This window comes from Miniopterus schreibersii (genome assembly GCF_964146895.1).
Source record: "Miniopterus schreibersii genome assembly, chromosome: 10".
Classification (NCBI taxonomy): domain Eukaryota; kingdom Metazoa; phylum Chordata; class Mammalia; order Chiroptera; family Miniopteridae; genus Miniopterus; species Miniopterus schreibersii.
Genome location: NC_138110.1, coordinates 43,855,208 through 43,875,720, shown reverse-complemented (window position 1 = coordinate 43,875,720; position 20,513 = coordinate 43,855,208). Strand labels below are relative to the sequence as shown.

General features: G+C 47.0%; 1 protein-coding gene across 4 annotated transcripts in view; it reads left to right on the top strand.

The window, feature by feature from the left end:
- Positions 1-19,118, top strand: part of L3MBTL4 (L3MBTL histone methyl-lysine binding protein 4) — a 286,253-nt gene extending 267,135 nt beyond the window's left edge. For all 4 annotated transcript variants that reach the window (XM_081149411.1, XM_081149413.1, XM_081149410.1 and 1 more), the window contains 3 exons: positions 7,948-8,117; positions 15,792-15,854; positions 17,549-19,118. In XM_081149411.1, the coding sequence (XP_081005537.1) occupies positions 7,948-8,117; positions 15,792-15,854; positions 17,549-17,713 (398 nt within the window). In that variant the 3' untranslated portion in view covers positions 17,714-19,118. The remainder of the gene's footprint in view (positions 1-7,947; positions 8,118-15,791; positions 15,855-17,548) is intronic.
- The last annotated feature ends 1,395 nt before the right edge of the window (positions 19,119-20,513 follow it).

The window sequence follows — 20,513 nt, the reverse complement described above, 5'->3', positions numbered from 1 at the left end:
TAGCACGACTGTCCCCTTGGTTCCCAGCTGCTGGTGGAGCTCTCAGAAGCCCCCAGTGGTCCTGGCCACTGGGTGTGTTCTGTCTGATGCAGTTCTTGTCATTGTGATGGAGTGCTCCTGGCTGGTAGGCGCAGTGCTGTGCCCTGGGCTCGCTGTGCCTTGCTCTGAGCCTAGGAAACCATGGTGTCTTGGGGTTTTTCTGATGGGGATGAGCATCCACAGACTCCTTGCTCAAAGAGCATATCCAGTGGTTGGGAACAGGGCAGTACAGAGAAAAAGAAGGCAAAGTCCAGCAAGGCATTCACAATGACACGTGACAGCGGGGAGCTTCAGGCCTTCCATCAGTCAGGAGGGATGCGTTCTCCTGCCCCCTTCTCACAATTTATACCTGCCCTGTTATTTGTCAGCAAACAGCTGTTGAGCACCTCTTGCATACTAGGCGCTACGTGCGGAGTGAGGGGCTCAAAGATAAATAACATAAGGTGTCTGCTCCCCCAGAGGTTGGCTGTGTAAGATTTTAAGGGTTATAACTTGTATTAGTTCACTTGCCCTTCCCAAACTCTACATTAATGGCTGAGCAAGTCAAGAGTCTGGCACACAGACCTGCCTTGGCTTCCACACCATTAGCACTGGGTGCCCTCAACTCAGAGGGTTTTGCTTCCAAATCCATTTGCTCAAAGATGTATTGCTCCTTTCAATCCAGTACCACCATCCAAATGCTGGAATTAACCTAGAATTAAACTGTTTCTTCATGCACGGTAGTGTTTTCATTTGTCTAATTGGCACGTGTATAGAGATGGTAGGGCCTTTTTGTGAACGTCAACCCAAACATGGCTCGTCTTCCTATAGCTGCACGTGGAGAGTCAGGATGGGAAGTAACTGGGGAGGAGGTGCCCACTTTGAGAAGAGCTACTGCAGTCCTGGGTCGAGTTGACCCTAGTCTTCCTTCAATTATGATTCCACTTTTACAAGTGAAGAAAACGGTCTTGCAGAGGGTAAAAAATACATGCTGGCTCTTGGTCATGGTTTTCAGGCACAAGAAGGTAATTAATGATGCCGCAAGCTGTGTGAAGCGGGTGTTAAACTAGAAGGTTACCCTTCAGCCATCAGAAAACATTCTGTACTCTAAGTCTTTCATTGGATGACTAATATATCAAAAGTTAATATGGATTTATCTGCATTTTTGTTAAAATGAAACCAGGGGATGTCTGCCTCTTATGTATAAAATTGAGTAGCTAGATTCCATGTCACAAACAATTCCCAGTCTTTCAGTAATAAATGTATTTGGCAAACAAGAGCCCACAGCATGGAAACCCATTGTTTTCACTGGCACAGACTAAGTTAGCGTTTGCCACCACATCATCTGTCTCTGCAGTACAATTCCTCAGATGGCTCAACCATCGCATCAGGCAGTAAGCACCTGCACTGTGCTGTGCCATGTGGCAGGGCTATGTGGCCCACGGGGAGGTGAGGATGAATTGGAAATGACTGCCCTTGAATTTACACTGCACTAATAGAGACTGCAGAGTAGAGAGACAGTTTCAGTATAGGGTAGCAAGTGGTAGGGGTCCCACAGCAGCCACCCTGAGAAGGCATGGTCACCCCCTGACAGCTGGGAGAGGGTTGTGGCCATGATGAGGCTAGAGGGCCTCTGTGCCAGGAACCCTGAGCCTCTGGGTTTGGGAACCTGATGGATAGATGCCTGGGATTAGGACCCCTTAAAAAGCGCATTTGCTGAAATAGGATCAAAAAAGGAGCTAAAGCCCTGCCCTGAGGAATAAAAGCTGGGGCTAAACCGCTTCACAGAGCAGGAGAGACTGAGTCCCGTTTCAGGGTGTGTGTGTTATTTGCCACAATGCAAGTGCTCCATAGCTCTGTGTGGCTGATGACTACTGTGTTGGATAGTGTACAGATCTAGAACATTCACTGTTCTTCATTCAACGTGTGGTTCTCTTGATAGCCCCCTGGGGAGTCCCTGGGAGACCTCTGTCCTTTCTGTGCTGCCATCTCCCACATTTATATAAAATCAGGAAGAAACAGGCTGTGGTGAGGGATGAGGGAGAGCTACCACCATAAAGCACTCTATAGATGTAAATTTTGAATTCTAAACAGTACAGCTATGAGGAAACGGAACATGGTATAGCAAACAAGTCACCCACTAGTTTTGGTCTAGCGTGACCTAGCGTCTGAGAACGAGGTGTGCCGAGAGCCGTCCAGGTGCCATGGCTGCGTAGGATGTTCGCATGGCGCCACAGGACACTCTTCCCGTTGTGTCTGCGCGACTCCCTATCGGTCGCCTTTGTTTTGAGGAACATGGGGGTAAGAAATGAAAATGAGGATGGACTGAGTCCAAACCCATCAAAATCAAGGGAAGGTGATGCAGCATAGAAATGATGCTCCAACTATATTAAGTACAGAGACCTTGAAAACACGTGCGCGTGGGAAGAAGGAAACATCACCAAGTGCGAAGCCTCCCGTGAGCGTTTCCTTTGCTTCGGCAGATGTCACGACTGGACCGCAGCGGCCCCAACACCGTAACTTCCCAGCAAGTGCTGGGCAAAGTGATGAAAGCCAGTCAGCGCGTCGCACGCTAGGCAGCAGGCAAGAAAAATCACATGGCTGGACATCAGAACCGACTGCATTTTCATTCTTGCCCTTCCTCATTTTCGGAGTGAGAATCGGTAGAACCGCTACCCCTTTCGTTGACAGGCCTGTTACTTGTGAAATGGGTCTCCATTTATAGTGGGATCAAAAATAACTTGAGGCCCAGCCATGAAGTCTCTGGTTACCATTTATGACTCACTTGCTTCTGTTTTGTTGTGTGAATTTTTGTGGAGAAACAGCCATATTTTAAAAGAACATTTCCTTAAAGGATTTGTAGAGCAGGAGTGGGAAGGATAAGTGAAAGGGGCAGAGAAGAAATCAGGGACGTACTTTACTTTTTAGGTGAACTAAAGACCTTTAGTAGCCAAATACTTTTTTTAAGTCTGTGGAATCAGGAAGCAGACGGTCCTGTACACCATCTATTCAGTTGTTTCACCTGAAAGGCAGCCCCTGAGTCTTACCCCACCCAAGGTTGGCCCAGTCTGGCTGTCCCAGGGATGTGGAGAAGACAGCTTTACATGGCTGGGGTTTTCCCTGTTCAAGAGCAGAAGCAGAAAGCACTGCTGAGCATGACATCAGGGAGTCAATTGGATTCCAGCAGGTTCTGCCCCTACAAAAAAGGTAATGACATTTTTGGGGATGAAACTATATATTTGCTCCTGCGTGCTGCTGAATTGACTCACCTGTGGCCAAGTCTCTGGTGCTCCAGTCCAGGGCCTTCTTGGATCCTGGAGCTAGACTCAGAGCTGAAGATTCTGGCCTTAGAAACTTGTGAAGGCTCCAAATCTCCAGCACCTTGACTAAAATCATTAAACACTTCATTATATTTTTTAAAAGGTAGGAAAGCCCAAAGAAATACCCAATGAGAGAAAAATTGTAGCAAAAGAGTTCTTCCAACAAAACTGTTCTACAAATGGCAAACCACTGAGGTGACACGTATTATGTATATTACAGTTTTCTGGAAGGTGAAGCCATCTTCAGTATAGGGACAGTCATCTATTGTCACTCTCACATTAGTGCTAGAGGCAAACCAGGATTATACATGCATTTCATTTTCTGGCACAAAAGGCATATTGATTGATTAGAATATTAAAACCTCCAGTAGGAGGGCTGCTTTTACAGGCCGAATTTCCTTGGCTGACTTAGGGGAGCTGGGTAGAAATCATTGCTACAGTGAGGCAGCCTGTCTGAGAAGCATCCTGTATCCCTGAGCTGTGCTGGGTGGACACAGGGCCGGGATGCTGGGCCTGGTAGAAGAAATACAGAAGTTATTCAGTTAAAAAGACCCTTTCTGCACTCTGCTCATGGTAGACAGTTCTAACCTAGAAAACTGTTCATTTAAGATGCCCCAAGGTAGAGTAATCCGATCCTTTTGATTCAGTGAGAATGGTTCTGAAAACAGCATACCCCTCCATCAAAGGCTCATGCTCTTTAATTCATTAACAGCTGTTTAGTAAGAACTAATATGACATGAGCTGTACCGTCTTTGTAAAAATTAAAATCAGTGTATTCACATTAGATAAAAGTGTACAAAAATGTAAGTGGATCATTTCAAAAGTAGAATTTTATGCACAGAATTTAAAAATAATACACATCATCCCACATTTTAAAAGTCTGTCAAGAGCCACAGAATTTCAAAGCTGGCAGGCTGAGCATGTTTTAACACGGTTACATGGGTGCCTATCATCAGCACCATTTGCCTGGGAAACAGATACCCCACCCTGCATGGCAGTGCCCTGTGGATTCCTCATTTTCTTCCATTAAGACTTTCACAGATGTTTTTGGTGAACACCACACAGTCATTCCAGGACCCTTGGGGTGTGAAATCTGAATGTGGCAGTGAAGATACCGAGTTTCAGTCTGAATTTCAGCTTTTATAGATTTTAGGCCAATCTAGCCATACTGGCTTTGGAAATATTATATGTCCCCATAGTCACTATTGTTACACTATTTAATATCTTTGCATCTTATAACAGTAATGTAATATTTAACATGGACTGAACACTTGTAATGTACCAAGAGCTGTTCTAATCCCAGCAACTCACTGAGTATAGTATTATTATTATCCCATTTTTAAGATGAGAAACTTTGATACCTAGGCGTTAAGTAACTCACCCACGGCCACTCTTGCTCACCTGGGGACAAAGATTCACAGCCAGGCGGCTGGCACAGACCCCTCCCCCCCCCTGGGGTGCACTCCTCTGCGGCACACCTGTCCTGGCCTTCTTCCAGCTAAACCTGAAGATCTCGCCCAAAACCAACAGCTTTGGAAGACATTAGACACAAGGAAGGCACAACAACCACCACGAAACACTCTCCAAAATGCATTTTCTCTCTTTGTTACTCTTGGAAAATCAGTCTTGCATTGTGTTAATTTCTAATTATGCAAATTCCCTTCATGGAACACCAGTCCTGACCTCTAGGAGCCTGCAGTCGAGTTTAGAGTCGCATCTACCGTTTGAGTGGGTGCAGTATGCTGGGGCCACACTAAGTACGCCCTTCTGCGCACCCTCCTTCCCCTCCTGCCAGTCCTGCCGGTAAGTATTGCCAGCCCAGTCATGTCTTAGACACGGCAGACTGGTGTCCAGGCCCCCTACTCGGGGACTCTCTCTAACCTAACTCAAGTCTTTCCTAGAAATGAGAAAGAAAACTCAACTTGCACGCTTTCCGTCTGATAATATAAAGTTGATACAGTAAAATTGATAATAAAAAAAAACTATTTTCATGTTGAGCATATAACCAGTACTGGCAAGCATTCCCCAGAACCTGAGGTTCCCGGTAAACAGACACAGGGAACTTGGCACCCGGCAGGGGGTCCGCAGCCTAGCAGGTGGTAGCAGACCTTTCCCAGCTGACCATGGCGTAAAGGACCTGCTCCCCACTCAGTTCTCTTCATCCTTTCAAAACTCTAGAACTCGCCTCCATTTAAAAAGATAGTTTGATGCCCGGCTGGGCGTGGCTCAGTGGTTGAGCATCCACCTAGGATCCAGGCAATCGGGGTTCGGTTCCCAGTCAGGGCACATTCCTGAGTTGCAGGCTCGATCAATGACTCTCTCATCATTGATGTTTCTATCTCTCTCTCTCCTTTCTTCTCTCTGAAATCAATAAAGATATATTTAAAAAATAAAAAAATAAAATAAAAAGATAGTTTGATAGTTTGATTTAATAAGGACACAGTTAACAGAATTCAAAAGCCATAGAAAGCATAGAGCCAGCCTGAGTTCAGGTGTGCAGCACAGAGCTAGAGCTCCCGATGTTAGTTGTAACCTGAAGGTCGACTTGCTGCTTGCACTGACTGAAGTCCCTGATCTTCCAGAGCTCAGTTTCTTTCCAAGTGGATGTCTCAGCAGCCAAGGCAATTTGCTTCCAAAATTACTATGTGGAAAATTTTATTGTTTGGGAGCACAGTGGTTATGTCACATACCTTCAGCATTTATTTGTGAATTATAGGAATCTGATGATCAGCACTCAACATCTCTGTACCTCCACAACACAAGATCCATTACTTGTGTCTTTTCAGAGTCCTATACATTTTGGAAACTATACACAACTGACTTACAAAGGTCACGAGTTAGAGATACATATGTGATTTGTTTCTCTTTTAAGTCCATGTTATTTCGGCAAAAACAACCGATTGATTGATGCAGTGATTCTTTTCCAGAATAAAGCCTGGCTTTGGCTCAGGTCTTAATCCCTAAGAGTACAGAGCTTTAACTCTTGGCTTCCCAGGAAAGCCCTCAGTAACTCTGCATAGCTGGGGCTGCAGACTTGCTCTGTGACGCTCCCAGCCTGGGTTTTCAGGGCTTGTTTTGTACGTGCCCCATGTCCAACCTGACAACTTTATTAAGGAACATTCACATTTGTAAACGTACTGGCGTTTTGAAGATGTGAAGCTTCCCTTCAGAACCTGCGGTTGGCTGAACTACACTATGGGGAGGGAGATAACCTATTTACATACTAAAAAGGTCAGTGTTGGACAATCAGCATTTAGAGACAAATTTGCTGCTGCTTGCAACTGGAGCATAAGAATTTGGGAGGAGGCTGCAATTTCACTGTCTCTTTATCTGTGTAGACAACAAGCTTTGGTAAATATGTGGGACATCTGTACCGAGCAGCCAGGGGGTGATGGACAGGCTCCTTCACAGCTTAGAAACTCTCTGGTGACTATCAGGTACCATGCAAAGTGCAAGTCAGCCTCACCTACTAAAAATTGGTCATTAATTTGAGTGGAGATATTTGCATAATAGCTTTTCAGACTCCGTCAGTAAAACACAAATCATCATAATAGACTTTAAATTATGTGGCTACTGCTTACTTAGCCTTCCATTTGCATTAGGAAAGGCAGGCTGTTAAAGGGCTTAACGCATTTCCTTTTGTGGTCTTTCTCTTCAACGTCTTAAAATATTAACTTTATTTAACTAATGTGTATTGAAAGTATCTTAAAAGATGTTATAAAGGCATGAGTTTTTCTCTGAAATTGCTATAATGTTTTTGCTTCTTATGTGTACATTCAAAGCAAAATAACAAGGGAACCTGAGCTCCAACTACACGTTGGATATAAAGAGTCAAGTCACTCTTGAAAGTGGAAAACAAGTTCAGAAAGGCTGGGGAGAAGTGTGGGGCATAAGGAAGTCCTACTCCTTGGTGATAACTGCCAGTCTTGGGCAAGCAGCAGCCCTTGCTCCCCATGCCATAGACCCAACCAGGGCACATTCACAGCTTTTGCTTCAAAAAGGGAGCACCCTTTAGGGTGTGTGCGCGAGGGCAGTCCCATCCCAGCTGCGGCTGCTCTCTGCAAGTCCCGTGAGGTCATCCTGGCTGGAAGCTACAGCAGCAACTGCCACCCAGGTTCTCAGGGGACTCTGTGCTGAATTTTCTGTTCAGTGTCCCCCAGGGGACCTATGAAGCCAGATGTGGACCTGGGCTCGTTCCTTCTTTGGAAACAGGTAAAGCGGCTTCCAGGAAGGAGTCGTTCTTTGTGTGGGTGCCCACCTCTGTGTGCCCATCCACTTGATAGTCCCAGCAGCCAGGTGCTGTGCTTCCTGACTCCTGAATTAGGGAGAGAGAAGCCAGTGGCAGTGACAAGCTAGCTCTTCGCTGGCATCCAACAGTGTGTCATAGAGATTATGTGAACTTGTTTAGCCACAGTCTCCAAGGCCTTATATAGCTGTGGCATTGGCTGTGCTCGGGACTCCTGGCAGTGATGCAGTGTGGCCAGACGACCAGGCTTCCCACTGTGTCTGCACTTTACTTAGCCTGACTCTGGACCTCTATAACGAGAGGCTGACCTAGATGCTGCTGACTAATTCGCACCCTCTGCTTCCCAACCCCTGCCTCTCTCAGAATACTCAGCGGAGCAGACGCAGCAGGCACTGCACCAGTCTGTCTTCATGACATCCATGTCCGCCCACCCTTTCCGGGACCTGCCCCTCGGCAGGGAGCAGCACTGCAAGCTGCTTCCAGGCGTGGCCAACATCCGGGCAGGCGAAGTGGCCCGATGGACTGTGGACGAGGTAAGTGGACTGCCCAGCAGCTGAGAATTTCTCTTAGGCACTGAATTCACTGTATCAAATTTAAGATCCACATTTGAGGAGAAGACAGTCATGATTTGGAGGAAATTTGGAAAGTCCAGTGAGTGTTGCTCTCCTCTCCCCAACTGTATCCCAGCACCATGGGCCCTGGGCTCATTCAGGCAGAGGGGCCAAGCCTCCAGCCCCACACTGCAGATGGATCTGAGGAAGCCCAAATGTATAAGCATCTCAGCCTTGTGTGCTGACAGCTCCCATCCCAAACAACATCTTCTCTGGGAGAGCGCCCACCCCCAGGGTGTTGTGTGCCCTGAGGACCCTGTGTTCTCACTACAGAGCAGCTCCGTGCTGCCCATTTGTCCATCTGAAGTCACAGGTTTTAAAGTAAATTAGATCACAGCATTGTACAAGATGCTGTGCCAGAGAGAAAAATGGGCCTGATTTTAACATAAACGTGCCTTAGAGTATTGGTTTTTAATAAGGACCAGGGAAGTCCCATTGCTCACTGCAATGCTGCAGGAATGCTTTACATTTAGAAAGAGTTATGTTCTGAGGGGAGATGTCTTGCACTGACATTCTTTTTGAAGGTATTATTTTCACTAGTCAGGCCTTAATTAATTTTTTTAAATGAAGGAAAACCCCGGGTTACTCTAAGAACAGGATCCAGAGCTGGTGTTAAATTCGTCACAACATATTCTTTGAGCACTATTTGCAGTCAACCTAACCTTGGTTTAAGCCTTCCTTTCCAGCCTTGGACAAGCAGCAGGTGGCGAAGGCCACCCAGAGGTAAAGGTTTGGAGTGGGCCCTGCTCCCTCCTCTTTCTCCCAGGCACCTCACAAAATCTGCCTTGTGGGACTTGGCTGGTTTGGTTCAGTGGTTAGAGCATTGGCCTCCAGACTGAAGGGTCCTAGGTTTGATTCCGGCCAAGGGCACGTATCTCAGTTGCAGGCTCAATCCCCAGCCCTGGTCCAGGCATGTGTGGGAGGCAACCAATTGATCTCCCTCCCTCCCTCCCTCCCTCCCTCCCTCCCTCCCTCCCTCCCTCCCTCCCTTCCTCCTTCCCTCTCTTCCACTCTCTCTCTGAAAAGCATTGGAAAAAATATCCTCTGGTGAGGATTAAAAAAAAAAAAAAATCTGCCTGGTGAGTTCCCCTGCCCAACACTCCTCCACATGGAGCAGAGGGGCAGACATCTTTTCCCCAGCACACCCTGCCCGGCCCCTCTCCTTCCACTCCTTCCACACAGCCCCGATGGTCCTGGTAACAGAGAGTAGGCTGAATTCCCCAGGAGCTGGCTGGGCGTTTAGGGACATGACTAACTGTGATCCTGCTGCTTCAAGACTATGCAAAGCCTGGCCTTCTACCCTCTGTTTATGAATTTTTACCATTTTATAAAGCATGCATCAGCTTTATGACCAAGCCAACTGAATGAAAACCTACTGTGTCTATAATCAAGTCATGTACAGTCTTGCCCTTGAAACAACACTGAGCGTAATGGGGAGTTCAACTAAGAACACAATGGCAAGTTACTCGTTCTTTCCTTTCAAGCTGTTCATCTGAAGGTTTACCTGTTTTAAAGACTGGGAGTGGCTCTGCCCCTGGCCCCTCGCACCATCACTTGTCCTGCTTAGGAAGATGTCCTGAGGAGAGCAGCCACCTGGATCCAGCCCAGTAGACATTTTAAAGTCAAAATCAACAACACAGGGAAATGGATACTGAGTTGAAGAGATGAGCCAAATGTGGTTCCGATTCCATGCCGAGTCCAGCACTACACAGTTTACAATTGAATCAGGATAATAATGGGGAGAGTGCAGGGCCCTGGGGTTCCCCTGAAATAATGGGAAATTGTTTGTAGAGGGAGATGAAACTGGAGAAAGGATCCAGTTTGGGGGCAGCGGATAAGATGATGAATTTAATACAGGACATTTTGCGTTAGAGACCCCTGCAGATGACACGAGTGGGTATGGAACAATCATTCCAATGGGCAGAAGCATGAGACAACAGTGAGTGCTCACTAAGGAGGTGATCCTCCAGAGAGAGCTATAGGAGAGGGGTCAGTGGGACCAAGTTAGAAAGTGCAGGGGCACCTGGAAAGGGGCACACGAGAGAAGTGGAGGAGCTGTGAAAGAAGAGTGTCAGGGGAGACTCCTGGGAGTGTTCAAAGGCTGGGACTGTGGAATTGGGCTTCAGGAGATTTGGAAAAATTGTGTGCAACGTGTATTTTTTCCTTAAGAGGGGGGCAAGAGTAACAAACGTTTTATTAACTTTTCAAAGGGGCTCATCATCCAAAAAGAATAGGAACCACTGTTTTAAGAACATTGAGTAGTGGATAAGACATTTGCAAGGCCTCTGATCTGACAAGTTTCAAGTCTGGCACTCAACAAAAGTGAGAGATGAGAGGGTGATTCGAAGGAAGTTGATGGTCCAAGGGCAGGTCTCCTTAGGTTAAAGGCCTCAAAAGGAAGAGACTCAGTGGGCGGAAGACCGAGGATGCCACAGGGATTATGAGGGAAGTGAGATCACCGCTCCTGCGTCTCTGTAGTGGACACACATGGAACCTCAGCCAGTATCTCTGGAAGATCCCTTAGAGATTTTCTAGATTAAAAATAAAACAACCATTGGAGAGGCTCCTGCTCCTGATGCTTCCTTACATGGGCCCCCTCAAGGATGCATTCCAGAGAACACTGCCTGGGTAATGTTCTCATCTACCTAATGAGATGCTCTTGAGGGCAAGGACCACATCCTAAATTTATTTCACTATCCTCACTCTATAGCACATTTCCTGGCACCAAACTAGGTCCTCAAGAATATTTCATGGGTTGAAAGTGTGGACTTTGTTATGGTTCTGTTTGTATCTTTGACAATAAAGCAGTCCTCAGAAGGGAATGCACTTAGGGGTCATTCCAGAGAATCCCAACAACCGAGTTTACAACTGTTACATACACCACACTAAAAATGGCATGCAGGGGCCCTGGCCAGGTAGCTCGGTTGGTTGGAGTGTCCTCCCATACACCAAAAGGTTGCAGGTTCAATTCCCGGTCAGGGCACATACATACCTAGGTTGTGGGTTCCATCCCCCGATCAGGGGGCTTCTCTCTCTCTCTCTCTCTCTCTCTTTCCCCCCCCCTCCCTTCTTCTCTCTCTCTCAAATCAATAAAAACATATCCTTGGGTGAAGATTGAAAAAAAAAAGCATGCAGGGTAGTGAGGATTTGAAAAGGCAGTTCAGGGCCGGCAGGAGCATTGGGAGGAGGGGTGTTTTCTGTGCTCTGTTCCCTTTGGAGAGGAAGCACAGCAGACAGGGACAGAGCGTGTTGAAAATGGACTTGTGCGTCTCTGTGTTAAGGCCGTTCAGTGGGACTGTCTATGCCAGAAGGTGAAGCAGGGCCAGAACATTCCCTTTTGTCTGCCTTCCTGGTCGGGAGGAAGCCCCTGTTCTGCTCTGCGTCACCTGTGAAGAGGAGCCAGCCCAGCAGGGCCTCAGAACATTTTCCAGAGCATGGGAGCTGCTTTTAACTCCTCTGTCACTGCGCTCTTCCTTCTCGAGCGTGTTTGCCAGAGCACAGGTGGGCTTTGAAGTCAGTTTAGTGGCCCTAAATGAAAGACAGGGCAAGATGAAAGCACATAATTGTAGGAAAGGCGGTTGTTTTGCGAAACCTTTATCAGGAATGGGTGGCTGTGTGCACACAAGTCATAGTCAGCGTGAAGTGTATTTCTTACTCTGGGTGATGGAAATGTTCTATAGAAGAGTACAGGTGTCTAAGAGTATGGACTAAAGCATCTTTATAGCGAAGTGCCTCGCCCAGAGCAGGTGTCTGACGAATGTGAGGGGGAGGGAGAGAATGGGGAGGTAAGCGTCCCGCAGCACCCTCCCGCGGGTGTCCGTGGGCGCACGAGGGCCGGGCGCAGCATGTCACATGCACGTGACAGCACAAGTATGACTCGGGTGTGTTTGGTTCACATATGGGTGCTTGTATTTCTTGTTTTCAAAACTGCTTTTCAAAGCAGCACATATAAATCTCACCAGCCTCAAGTAAGTGCTCCCTTAATGTCCATTAACTTTAAAAGATGGCAGTCACCTTAAAAGCAATCTTCACACAGGAGGGAGTTTTGAAAAATTCAGGGTATTGCTAACTAAGCATAGTACGCTTATACCATTGAGCTCTTCAAGCTCCACTGCTAAAAAATGAGATCCAGGCTGGAAACATGGTCCCCAGTGGACTTTGAGCCAGTACAGTCAGGACACAGCTATGGGCTCAGCAAAACAGAAAACACCACCATTCGGAAAGATTTAGGGGAGCCGCATCCCCACTGAAGAAAACAAGGCCTGCTGAGCTCCAGAAGGACGCCAGGAAAAGTAGGCCGCCGGGGAAGGAAGCTGGGCGAAGCGATGGGCTCCTCGAGGAGCCTGCACAGCCGCATCCCTCTTAGTCTGCTCCAAACTGCCGTGTCACTCCGAGGAGCTTCCCAGTGTCCTTCCCAAACAGCTGGGCTTTAGCTGAGGGACGCCGGACTCTTGGGAACTCAGCCTCCACCAGGTGTGCTTCCCGAAGCCAAGGCCAAGGCCGCCGGCCCCGGGCTCCAGCAGAGCAGCCCCTACCTGGGAGAGCAGACAGGTCCACAAGCCATCGTGGGTGGGCGCGAACGGGGGGCAGTTTCCCCTTTCGTGGAGGTCGCTCCCATCTACCTGAACTGTTCCCCGCAAGTACCACAAACTCGAAGATGAAAGTTTTAAGGAGAGAATGAGAGGGAAACTCTGATGCTACACTGCGGTGTTAAAGCTCATCACTTTACATTTAGACATTGGCAGCCAAATGGGCTCTCTGTTAAAGCTTACAATAGAATTTCTTCTTAGGGGACTAAGCACTGAGTACAGCACTGAGTGATGGTGCTGAATAACGACCAAGGCCTTTGGACATTTAACATGCCGGCCAGAAGAGTCTGCCTCGGAAGTTCCATGGAACTTGACCTTCACTTTGGAAAAAGAAAAACAGATTTAATAGAATCAGAATCTCTACAGAAAGAGACAGAATTTCAGACATAGTAAAGCAAACTAGATGTCACTGCCCCCGCAGTCTGAGGAAGACAGACTAAATGACGCAGGAGGCGGGACAGTGAGAAGCTGCGCTGACACCAGGCTCGGGGCTACCTTGCTCAGCAGCACTGGCCTGTTTACTCTTTGGTTTAACACAGTATTTATTCCCATTTAAAAATCCAACCTTCCTTGCCATGAACAATGATTTCTTGGCTAACAATACTAAGAAGAGGGAATGTGATCCATTTTTCATTTGTTTGCTCAAAAAAGGACATACTGACCTATGCAAACCATCAAAACAACATGCAGCCCTTGTGCTGAGAGCAGAAGTTCCTGGAGCCTGTATTTAAAGAGGCCATCTCTCCACACACTTCTCTTTGCCTGTGGCCTTCGTGTGCTTAGGGTGGCAACCACAGCCCTCCTCTCCTGCCTCTCCCGCATCTCCCCTTCTGCTCTGCAGCTGTAGCCAAACTGGATTCTATTTCTGATGACTCACAGGCTGTGTGTCCTGCTTGTGACCCTGGTCCTGTGATGCTTAGTGCCAAGAAGGTCTTCTCTGCCCCGCCACTCAAGTTGCCCCCTGTGGAAATACTGCTCAACGAGCAGTGCCCGTCTCTGCTACCACCTCCCTATGCTGTGTTTGCTGGGTTCCCACTGAGATACCATCTGTCCCTTCCAGAAGCCCATAGCCTTCACACCTCTTCTGGATTTTAGCATATTGGACCATGTACACGACTAGCCATTTTCCTGCTGTTCTCACACCATTAATCAAACCTTAAACTCATTGAAAATTCAGGCTTGACCCAATCATAGGCCCAGCTTTCCCAGCACCCAGCAGAAGCTCACAGGAAGCCGTGGGTGGGACATACTTGGCCAGAAGAGCAGCCTAGGGAATGAGGGACACCTCTCAGTGTCCTAAGCCCCAGAAACACTAAGCCCTGCCCCAGTGACCATGTGTCTGCAACTTGACCATCACTTTCCAAGGCTTCTCTCAGCTCCCTGAAAATACCAAACACACTCTCCATGCTTCCAGTCTGCCTAGGAAACAGAAAACCATATTAACTCAGCAAACAGACTGGGCTTCTGAGTGCGTGGACTGCCAGAACTTGGGGCTCTTGGGTGCAATAGCTGAGATTGTAAGAGCAGAGGAGGCCAGATTGAGGCCTGCTGACAACTCCCAGATGCCCCTAAGTCTTGAAGATGCCGTTGTGTGGCAGCGTAATGACTGGTTTATAAGGATTTTTTTTTAATTCTCATCATCCCACACTTTAGGAAGATTGTAAATGACTCATGATAAGATGTACTTGTGGCATCAGAGGTGAGTAAAGCAGATGTCAACAGGCTGATTGCCTCTAAAAAGATGTTCTGAGCCCTTCATATTAGACAGACTGAGCATAGCAGTGAGGGTGCACACAGGTGTCGGGCCCCAGGTTTGCCCGTGGGTGTTGGCCCGGGCAGCTCTGTAAGCTGGAAGTAAGCCAACCCTGTGCTGTTCTCTTCTGCAAAGTGCAGGAAGGGGCTGACATCTGCTCACATCTTCTGGAGCATCTGCAGGGAGCAGGTGCTCCCAGAGCTCTTGATTTCAGGACACGTCGATACAGGCACTGTGCTCCCTGGCCTTCTCATAAGCCTTCCCCATGGGACACAGGAGAGAAGCGCAAGTGCACACAATTCAGTCCACACCAGAGGCAGAGAGCCAAAAAGAAAGAAAAAACAAAAGCCAAGATAGCTCCTCCTAGAAGGAGCTCCTCCCTGGAGTCATTTGCCATTGCTTTTAGCTGCCTTTCACCCCCCTGCCACAGCGGTGCCAGGCCTTGCCAGGAGGTGGCCAGACCCAGTTGTCATTCACGTTTGTTCAGCCAGCTCCTCAAAAGTATCACTTGGGAGCACTCAGTGGCTTCCTGAGCGTATAGCCAGGCCTTTGCCTGATCTCTCATTAAAAGGAATTCAGGGCATGTGTGGATAGAGAGGGAGGAAAAAGGTAAGTCTAGGAAATTGAGCCGAAGAAACTGATTTTCCAGAACTCTGGGGTAGAGTCAGAAAACTTGAGTTCCAAAACCATCTTTGGCACTTAATAGCCATGCCTGACCTTGAGGAAGTTATTGAGACTCTTTGAGATTCAGTTTCACAGTTATTTACATGGGAATCCACTTCCCTAAGTCCCTGTTGTTGGCCAGGCACGCGGGGAGGAACTGGACACTCAAAATAATGAGACGGGACCTGGGCCTTTGGTCTGCTGAAAGGCCAGTGGACACTTCCTCATCTCTGACAGTCATCGTGATAAGTGCCGTGCGCAGGCCCCTGCCCCCTGCCCTCTCTTACCCCACGGGGTGGACTGGGGGATCAGATGGGATACAGTTCTAGAATGCCAGAGCTCCTCACAGGTGGAGACTGTCACTGTCATCATGTAGGTCAGCCTGGAAATAGGAGGCCAGAAAAGATACTAGGGGCCCATCTAATTTCTGAGCCAGCTAATGCTAATGTGACTTGATAGTTATTATTTAAGTAACTATCCCTCAAGTGTTTGAGGGATTTGAAGTATATTTTAGTCCAATGTTGAATTTCTACAACCCAAGAAATTATTTCAGGTGCATGTCTTAAGTCAGGCTTTTATCTTGCGCTGCAGGTGGCTGAGTTTGTGCAGTCTCTGCTGGGCTGTGAAGAGCATGCAAAGTGCTTCAAGAAGGAGGTAAGAAATGTAAAATTATACATCTAGTTCTGTACTTCTAGACCCAGAGGGGCTTTGTTTGCATTTACGTAAGTAGATATAAGAGCAGTTTGGGAGGCAATAGAAAGGGGTCCGGGCAGGAAAGAGCCCAGCAGCAGAGGGCGCAGCAGGGTAGCCTGTCTCCGGCTCCGTATATTTGCTGTGGTGCTCGGCTCACACAGCCTGCGGAATAAATAGACTATTTGAACACGCAAGTAATTAATACTCACAGGTGTCCTGAAGCCTCTGCCCGGTGACTGTAGGCTACCCTGGGGCAGAGAGGAATCCCACCAGGTGACTGCCCCAGGAGGAGAGGGGCCTGCCTGCGCCAGAGTACAAGAGGGACCATCCTGTGTATCCTGCTGTTCGGCTGCTCCAGGGGTAATACAGAGCAGCCACAAAATCCTTCTATGGGGTTTCTCTTCCTGCTTCCTCTCTGTATGAATATACGGAGCTGCTTAGCATTTGTCCCAGAATTAGTTTCCATAGCTCCAGGGGCCCCAAGAGAGACTAGACCAGCTACAGGTCAGTAATGCAGGTAATAACAATAGCTATTGTTTATGGAGGGACTTGCTGTGTGTTAGGCTCTGTGCAACCATCCTTGGGTCCTCACAGCTCTAAGGGCAGCTCACCAATGAAGGACCTAAGGTCTTGGAAGGAAAGTGCAGTCATGGTCCAGCCCACATCCATCTGATTCCAGAGCCTGCACGTTGCTCTAGAACTCTCCAAGATACCTATTCATGGAGACTCTGGAATGCAGCACACTCTCCCTCTGTAGAAGCTGTGGAAAAACAGCCTGCACAGTGTCCACTTGCCGTCACAAGAATCTCAGGAAAGCTATGACATCTCAGACCACAGTATGCTAAAGGCTAATAAATAAAACATTTATTTTATATGTATTTCCACTTATTATAACATTTATCATTGACAAAATTAAAATACAGGAAAGTTAAAAGGAGAAAATAAAAACCAAACCACTATTCCACCAGCCAAAGATAACCTCGCTCAACATTTGGTACAAAGATTTGAGTAGTTTAACTATAGATGTGATACATGCGATCATGCACATTTAATCCTACAAATTAAAACACCTTTCTGTATCATCATATCATGTCTTGTGATTAACAATTCATGAAAATTTCCCAAATCATTATGTGTTTCATTGAGACATGAATTTTGATAACTGCCTATTACCGAGTCCCAGGTGAGACTTACTTTATTTACTTCTGCTGTTTTTGAGATGCTGGGTTGTTTTCCATAAGTCACTATTATAAATGACACTAGAGTGCAAGCATTGTACATGGTTCTCTCAGGGAAAATTCCTGGAGATTTACTTGGTGGATGAAAGTGGGTTATTTTTAAGGCTCTGATACAAATTCAGGCCAAGATATTTAAAACATAACAAAAGAAATTTAACCTTTGCATCAGTTAGCGCCTATTGAATTCATATTTAGCAAAGTGAACACCTTTTACATTGAACTTCGCTCCTGGGTCCCAGGGGAAATGAGCTGAGCAGTGGTGGGGACTCGGGTGTGTGAGAGCTCCGTCCCTCACCGAGCTCTGCAGGGAGGCGGAGCTCAGGCTCAGCATGGTGCAGCTCAGCGCCCAAGAGTGACCGAGGGTAGACAGGCTTTAATGGCTTCCACTTTGATTTCTGTTTATGTATTTACATGCAGCAGATTGATGGCAAAGCCTTCCTGCTTCTGACACAGACGGACATCGTAAAGGTGATGAACATCAAACTGGGCCCAGCACTGAAGATCTATAATTCTATCCTCATGTTCAGGAATTCCCAGGACCTCATTGAAGATACTCTCTCAGGCCCGGACATCAGGGGCTAAACGCACCACCTGAGCTGCTTCCACACTGCGACCTGGTTCTTCCAGCAATAAAGTTGGCCCACATTGATTTGATTTTAATGTCCCCATGGTCATATCCATATTTAATCTGGACCTTTTAAATGGCTGTGGCTTATATGTTTAGAGGGTGTTGATAACCGATCAGTGCCAGTGAGGCAGAGGCCCGGGCACGTGTATGGTCTGTGAATGCCTTTCCTTCAGCTCTGATGTGTTGCCACAAACAGACCAAAGAAGCCCACACATACACTTTTATTCTCCCTCTCCATAAAAGAAGCCATTTCCCATTTTGAAAGTATACAACTCTCAAGTGGTAAAATATTAGGAAAATAGAATTCATAAATGCATTGTTAATGTTTTCACCAGAACATCTGAGCTTGGCTCGGATTTGCCATCTGGGTGCAGTGAGTCTAAGAGACAGAGGCCGGGTGCTTTAAACAGATTTCATGAGATTTTTGTGTACTTTACTCAGGAAAGTGTGAATCTTTGAAAAATAATAATAAGCACATGTTTTCATGACTCATTAATTCTTTTTGTTCCATTAACCGTTTCTTGGTTGTGCTCCTGGGAGTAGCAGGAGAGCAGCCTGGGCATTTAGCAGAAGCTGGCAAGACCCTCCTGCGGACCCTGCACCAGCAGTGCCCCACAGGTGCGTGCCGGACCGCAGGAGACCTCGTCCTGACACCTCTACTGGCTAGTGGGCCAGATGCCCACCGGCACCAAAGTCCTCCTGGCTGCCACTCTGAGGGGCCTCAGGAGAAGGCCCTGCAGTCTGTCTGTGTGATAAGGGGCTGTGGTACATCTGGGCCTTGTGTATGTCTTTATGAGGACACGTCACTAAAAGGGAAGATCTCTAATGGAGGAAGTTTGCTACGTTATTTGTTTGAACAGTTCTGATTTGTTATCAGACCTTATTTGTCTTGTGTAAGGGGCTATATCTGAGACTGGTTACCCACATGGAGCCAGCCCCATAGTTTTAAAGACAAGCACCTCTTACTGACACACACCTCTAGTAAGTGCTACAAATGCCCCCGTCGAAGTGGAGCTCCAGGGTCCTTTTTGGTGGAGAGGGGAAATAAATGGATAGAAAGACCCATTGGCTTCAGTAAGAATCTGATGGTTTAAGAAAACTGATTCTGCTTGAAGAGTTTCTCAAATTGTAGGTCACTGAAAAAAATTTTCTCTAAGAGGTGTTGCAAATATTACATTTCTTTAGATCCTTACTCAAATGGAATTTTAATATATTATTGGTTGATGTAAATTTTTGTTTCTGTGGAGCTTTGTTTTGTTTTTGTTCTATAGACTGCCATGTACAATTAAAATTTTTGCTTCTCTGTGTTCAAATTTTAATATATTTTAAATGATAATAAATGGATAAAAGAAAACCTTCACCTCTCTGCCTCAATGAATCTGTTGTTATAACCTGTCCCTGTGCCACACCTGGAGGCTGTTTTATCACAGCCTTGGACGAATAAAGGTTGCGCTATATGCTTTGGCCAGAAGAGTCACCATTTTTGAGCACTTGGGGTGTGTTTCCTTAGGGAAGTAAAGTTAGCTGTTAATAATTTGAGAAGTTTAATTTAAAAAAACAGAATTCAAAATTGCTCATTAGGTTCGTATATTTAATACATGTCATTTCAACAGAAGGATCTAATGCAGAACAGATAATACTGAGCCAAATTAGGGTCGAACTGTGTGTTGCAAGAAGACAGTGTGATCAGACAGAAAGAGCTTGATCCAGGCATCCAGCCGCCCGCTGAACTTCCTCACTTTGTCACCCAATACCTCAACTCAGATGGCCCCACCCGCCCGAGTATTTCTCCCGAGTGGACAATACCATCATCACAGTAGCTGCTCAAGCCAGGAAACCAAAACCGTGTCCATTTCTAGGCTATAAAGTCTTCTACCAACACATCACTGAACATGGAGACAGAGAGCTGCTGCTGCTGGCCCAGAGCCCTGAAGGCATTCTCACCTCCCACCTCCCTGCCTCTACTCTCTTGAACTTCTTTCTTTTCTCCACACTCAGCTTCTTCTTGGGCCCCTCTCACCTTTGTAGATGCTGGTCCCTCTGACTGGCACGATCTGTCCCACTTCCCCCGCCCCCTTCAGTAGTCCTGACACCTTGACTGTTAGGTTCCCCCCCAGTGGCCCTGCTGCTCCCCATCATATTGCCCCTCCTCACTGCTATTACTTGCTGTGATTCCCCACTAGTCTAGAGGGTCTGTGAGGACAAAGACCACTCAAGCATCTGGCACTTAATTGACACACGGTAAGTTATTTGTTTCATGAATGAACAAATCAATCAAACTCAAATCCAAATCTCGGCTTTGTACCTTCCTAAACAAGTGTAACTTCTCTGTAAAAGAAAATAATTCCTACCCGAAGGGGTTTTTTTAATTGTATTTTGCAGATGTGTGCATGTATGTAAATGTAACCGACATAACATGCATGTAAGGTGCCTGACACCTGATGGTAGCTATTAAGTAGGTGTCAAGAAAATAACAGGAACAGCAATCCATTTCTTGAACATTCTTCCAGGAATCTCCCACATACAAACCCTGTAAGTTTGCATCAAACCTGACCCCAGTGGGCCTACTCCTCTTAGTGTGGCTGTGACAGGGGGCCCAGGAGCATGCAGGGCAGACCCTGGGGGGCCTTGATTGCCCTGGCTCAGCTTTCCCATACCCAGCTGCCACGCCAACCAGTTCCCTTCCCTCTCCCCAAGCTCTCCAGAGGGTCTGGAAACATGAGTTGAAATCTTTATGAGTTGAAATCTTTAGCT